Below are 6,000 nucleotides of genomic sequence, written 5' to 3'. Positions count from 1 at the left end.
CAAAGCACACTGTTTTCCATACCTAAGTGAACAGTGATACTTGTAATAAGGGCACTTTAAGTATTCCTATTAAAGGGGAAGACAGCAAGAAGGGTGGAAAAGTACAAGAATAACTCCCACAGAGTGCAGGTCTCCACTTTTGTCCCTTAGCCATCTCCAATGTAAGGAAAGTCTTGGACTGAAAGTCTGTTTCTGAAAGTCATACAAGAGCTATTTTTATGCCAGAAAAGCAAAGCGTGTTATGAGAACATCCCAGCAAATGCAAAGGCTTATGATACTTGCAGAGTGGATTACCTACAAAAATGCCAGAGAATATGACGGCATATTTACAGAGGGAAAATATCACTCTGTCTGCTTTGAAACTATCATATTTTCCAACACTTAAAAGTCACCAGAGTGTGTTGGAAATCTCAGATTGAAGCCAAGACATCCAAATGCATTTGTGCTTTTTCAGTCATTTCTAACTGGCATTCCTTTTAGAAAATACCTACATTTTTAACTTGGGGAGATGTATGGTTCGTGTCTGTCCAGTCAGACACTGCAAATGCCTCCAGGGTCTACCCAGTTACTTCCCCAGACACCCACCTAATCACTGGGTTGTTTTGATCCCTGTCTTACTACCCGCGGGCAAACTCAGAAACGAATTCCTGTGTCCAACAAATGCGAAGGTGTCATTACCTTCCATTTGTACACCTCTGAGATGTAACCAGCAAATAGAAATATACTAAAGAAATCATTTGATACAAAATTGTGATTGCCCAGAGGTAGAGGAAAGAATATAAAATAATGAATACCAACAGCTATCTCTTTGGCTCTAGATCTTTTAGAAACCATCATTCTCAGCAAAGTAACACAAGAAGAGAAAACCAAACACCACATGTTCTCACTTATAAGTGGGAGCTGAACAATGAGAACACATGGACACAGGGAGAGGAACATCACACACCGGGGCCTGTCGGGGGGCTGGGGGTTGGGGGAGGGATAGCATTAGGAGAAATACCTAAGCTAAATGATGAGTTGATGGGTGCAGCAAACCAACATGGGACATGTATACCTATGTATCAAGCCTGCACGTTGTACACATGTACCCCAGAACTTAAAGTATAATTTTTAAAAAAAAAGTTAAAATCCTAATTTTTTTTAAGTTTGTAGACTATGAAGATCTTGTGGAACTGGCCCCAGGCAAATTTCAATTGGTGGCAGAGAACCAGAGATACCAGGTACAGTAAGCTTTACTTCCAAAAGGGGGGAAAAATGAAAGAGATTATGGCAGAAGAAGTAAGATAAGTGTTAAGATGTCTTCTGCTAGATTTTCTTAAGAGTTTGTTTTTTAGCACAGAAGAGTCCAGTGCTCTTACACCTTGGTGGAAGAGACCACCCAGGTGAAATCAAAAGGGAAATTCACACAGCTGCTTAGCAGCCTTCACACCATAATGCTCAAGTTAGCCCCTTAAAGAATACGTGACTCGGCACAGTGGCTCCCGCTTATAATCACAGCACTTTCGGAGGCCAAGGAGGGAGGATCACTTGAGGCTCAGAGTTCCAGACCAGCCCGGTTAACATAGTGAGACCCTATCTCCGCCACCCAGCTGATATATATATATATTAGCTGGAATGCACCTGTAGTCCCAGCTATTTGAGAAGCTGAGATGGAGGATTGCTTGAGCTCAGGAGTTCAAGGCTGCAGTGAGCTATGATTGCAGCAGCCTGGGCAACAGAGGGAGACCCTGTCTCCACTCCATTTAAAAAAAAAGATTACGTGGCTATGTGTTTTCTTCAACACTTAAGATTCTGAAATTATTTCCTGCCTTATGGGGAAGGATTTCCTGTTAGGAAGACTTTTCTTCTTTTAGCGATGACAGACACTTCCCCTTGCAGCCTTACAATCTCCTTCCTCTGGTCACTCTGAGAGCACCTAAAAAGGAGAACTGACCACACTGGGAGTTGCAGTCCTGGAGGCCACCAGCGGCAGTATAGACAAAACCCTCTAATTAAGGGGATGAGTTTTCTGGAACACCAGGAAGGGCTTGGCTCCTTCCCGGTGGAGCCCACATGCTGAGAAAGGAGGTATTTACGGAAGCGGCAAACTCTAAGCTGATCAATGTCTTATTTTGTACGGGTATGAATTTTCTACTTTCTGAAAATCCAGGGGTTTTTTGTAGACCAATAATATTAAAATCCAATAAGCAAGACTTCATGTCACGATGTATTTAGCCACAAGAGAGAAAAATTTGTCATTGAGCATTGCATTCAAGAAGTCTACAAGAAGAGGTCAGCCATTGACTTTACCATGTCACATAGCACAGAACCTCAGTTCACCCTGAATCAGGCAAGCTGAGCTTCTATCCAACACCTGACTTCTTGGATCTATTATTAACAGCTCACCAAACATTACATGTTCACCCACCACCCTTAAGCCATTCACTTTCAAAGGCAAGGGAATCGCCTTTGTTCCTTTCCGCAGGACGGTCAAGTGTGCGGATAATCTCCTAGCATGGTGGTTAAAAGCATAGAATCTTCTAGGTACCAGTCACTGTGTTTGGCTCTGGGGTTACACCGTGGAGGAAATACATGAAAATCCCTGCTTTTATGTAGCCTAGTTTAAAGGAAGAGACAGACTTGAGTCAAATAATCCCTTAAATAGAATGAATCATTATGAAACAAGGTGAGCGCGCTACAGGAAGGACTATGCTGCTGCGAAAACACTTAGTAAAGGAAACCGACCTGGTCTTGGGGCATTAGAGATTTTCACTGGAGGAATTCTGCTGGAGCTGAGATCTGAAGGGTGAGTAGGAGTTCTCTATATGGGGTTGACGAACCCAGCAGGGGCACTGCAGACACTGGGAACAGCATGCCCACAGCCTCATGGCAGAATGGAGACTCAAAGTCTCTATTTGAGTAAAAAACAGAGCAAATAGCATCAAGGGGATATACGCTACCCAGGATGCATTTGGTTGAATATTTTTATTTAAAAATTACTTGTTCTAGCATTATATCCAAGAATGACATGCACGCCACCAAAACTGGTAGAGAAAGGTGTTGAGAAACTCACCAGTGGGAAAATAGTTTTCAAGAATGTTCAATATTTATGTCTCAACTTCAGTGAATGAATAACAGCTCAGTACTGAAGAAAACTAAAATTTCTTTTTTGACTGAGAAAACAGGTTTGGCCCTCAAGGTAATAAGTGACATACAGTTGAAGAATGATTGTCTAACTTCCTTTCACAGAGAAGCCTTCCAGGAGAATCGGGAGAAATAATGGTAAGTTGACTTTGATGTTGTTACAGATTGAATGATTTTCCTGCTAATAATTCCCAGGAAATCAATCTGGGTGTCTCTTTGGTCTTCGTCACCGAGTATTTACCTGACTTTCGAAATACTGCCTTGCCCAACTGTTTGGAAGTGTTTCTAAAATTCAGCATTAAAGAGTACAGTCTTTTTAGACAGGAGAGAGGTCACCAAGAGCTGAAGGGGCCCTTCTTTTGATTTTCTTGAGTTTTGCCATATAACATAGGTTCCATCCCACTGTATAAATTTATGTATTTATTCCAACTTACCCGTTTTAAATATTTATTTTTACGTTTTTATTTTTATTTTTTCGAGACAGAGTTTTACTCTTCTTGCCCAGGCTGGAGTGCAATGGCGTGATCTCAGCTCACTGCAACCTCTGCCCCCTAGGTTCAAGAGATTCTCCTGCCTTAGTCTCCTGAGTGGCTGGGATTACAGGCATGTGCCACCATGCCCAGCTAATTTTTGTGTTTTTAGTAGAGATGGGGTTTCACCATGTTGGCCAGGCTGGTCTTGAACTCCTGACCTCGGGTGATCTGCCTGCCTCAGCCTCCCAAAGTGCTGGGATTACAGGTGTGAGCCATCGCTTCCGACACCATTTTGATTTAAAGTATGACACCTGACAGCTTTGGATAATAAAAGAGTGCCCGTGGGAAGGAACTCTTAAATACAAAATGGCCCAGTTCCCTGAGATGTTCAGAGTAGACCATCCTGTGGCAAGAAAACAACCTGAGGAAGTGGTTTATGTTGTGCTTCCTGCCCTGAATTGGCAGAAACTGCCAGAAGCGCACACTTCAGAGGGAGGAAGGACACGTAGGTTCGCCTGGATTTTATTTTAGCTTGAGGTGAGCTGCATGGTGAGTCAAAAGGTTTAATGTTGGACTACAAAGTTTGGGGAATGAGACCTGGTATTGAGACAAGTAAATTCTTTTGGAGAAAAAGGCAAAATCTAATGGGTCCCATAGTTGTCATAGACCTGAGGGAGCTTGCAGCTCTCAGTCACCTCCTGAAAGACATGGGTTTCTAGGACCTTGCCTTTGAGAACACTTACGTATGAGATCCTTTATACTGGAGCTGCTTTAAATCAGTAGCGATTGGGTAAGGAGGTCCAGAGTGTTGGACCAATACTTATATCAGAATGCCCGGTCCAAGATCAATGCCCCTTGCTTACACCCATCACCGTTCTCCTAACTTGTTTTGACTTGAGGGAGGAGAAAAGGACTGCAGATGAAACTGTAATAGAGGAGACTAAAGAAGGTAGAGAGCGGTAAGAGGGGTTGGTGGAGGCCACATGTGTGTATCCACCCCACAGCACCCCGTCTGACCTTAACGGAAGATACAACCAGGGTCCTCTTTCAACCTCGCAATCCAGTATCCTTTCCCCAGCTCATGGTCCTGCATTTGGAGTTATTTCCCGGACTTCCTCAATCCAATCTGGCTTCCCACAACCGTTTTCTACGTGTATTCTAATTTTTGAAAAATCATTATTTATAGACTCATAGGGCTGAAAATGCCTTTTAGCTCAAAGTGTCTTGAAACGAAGGCAGATTTCTGCTCGTTGGGTGTTCCAAGAAGTTAGGAGAATGCTTAACAACACCGAGTTCTGCCCTTATCAAGGCCTCGGAATTGTTCGGCTAGTAAAACAAGGAAAATATAGTGCTGTTAACATCAACTGCTCTACATTTGATGAAGTTCTGTGTGATTTTTCAATTAATACCGTTATGCTTTCTTGCCAATTTCAGGAAGAGGCTGATCAAGTAACTCTTTATAGCTATAAAGTCCAGTCTACTATTACTTCTCGGATGGCTACCACCATGATCCAGAGCAAAGTGGTGAACAATTCCCCACAGCCTCAGAATGTCGTGTTTGATGTTCAGATCCCCAAAGGAGCCTTCATTTCCAACTTCTCCATGTGAGTAACTTCTGTGTAGAGCCAGAAATTGCAGGTGCTCTACCCACAGAATCAAAACCCCTCATAGTTAGAGTGGACCTTCATGGTCAACTCTCCCAGTGGTGCTTACCTCCAGAACTGTGGACCGGCTGGATGGCAAGGGTCATTGTGAGGTTGGTCCCAGTAATTTGCTCCTGTTCAAAGCATTAGAATTTGTGAATTATTTGCTTTTTGTTTCTAATAAGCTAAAGCAAACTTAAGTCTATCTCTATGGTAACAACCTCATACTTACTTGCATTTTAATATACTTTCTTGGGAGGAGAAAAATATACTGGGTTGCCCTGGCTTATAGCAAACCACGTAAGAGCATGTACACAGCAGGTCAATGCCATCTGCCATATGTTTCTCTGTAGGAAAAAGAAAAAAAACAAGTTGAGAACCACAGATTAAATCCAATTACGTATCCAGTGCTTGACCTCCTCTGTAACACCACTTACAAGTGTGTGATGATTTCCTTAATGATAAACTCACTTTTCCCAAGGCAATCAACTCAATGGTTGACAGCTCTGTTAAGAGTCCTTTCTTATACTTCATTTAAATATTTTCCACTTTCTACCCAATGACTCTAGTGATAATCACCTAGAATTTTTAAAAAGCTCTCTACAAAATACATATTGAAGTGTTCATAGATGAAATGATGTGTCATCTGAGCTTGGCTTTTTTGAGATGGAGTCTCGCTCTGTGGCCCAGGCTGGAGTGCAGTGGCACTATCTCGGCTCACTGCAAGTTCTGCCTCCCAGGTTCACACCATTCTCCTGCCT

The 6,000-nt window shown here is 42.6% G+C and overlaps 1 protein-coding gene across 1 annotated transcript in view; it reads left to right on the top strand.

Annotated features, from left to right (window-relative positions):
• The first annotated feature begins 4,084 nt into the window (after positions 1 to 4,084).
• Positions 4,085 to 6,000, top strand: part of ITIH2 (inter-alpha-trypsin inhibitor heavy chain 2) — a 40,717-nt gene continuing 38,801 nt past the window's right edge. Inside the window, exons 1-2 of the mRNA XM_031936222.1 lie at positions 4,085 to 4,145; positions 5,031 to 5,200. Of these exons, the coding sequence (XP_031792082.1) occupies positions 4,143 to 4,145; positions 5,031 to 5,200 (173 nt within the window). The 5' untranslated portion in view covers positions 4,085 to 4,142. The remainder of the gene's footprint in view (positions 4,146 to 5,030; positions 5,201 to 6,000) is intronic.

The sequence above is a fragment of the Piliocolobus tephrosceles genome, chromosome 9 (assembly GCF_002776525.5).
Source record: "Piliocolobus tephrosceles isolate RC106 chromosome 9, ASM277652v3, whole genome shotgun sequence".
In the NCBI taxonomy this organism is placed as follows: Eukaryota; Metazoa; Chordata; class Mammalia; order Primates; family Cercopithecidae; genus Piliocolobus; species Piliocolobus tephrosceles.
Note: the sequence above shows the minus strand (reverse complement) of the source record. Positions and strands in the feature narration are given on the sequence as shown.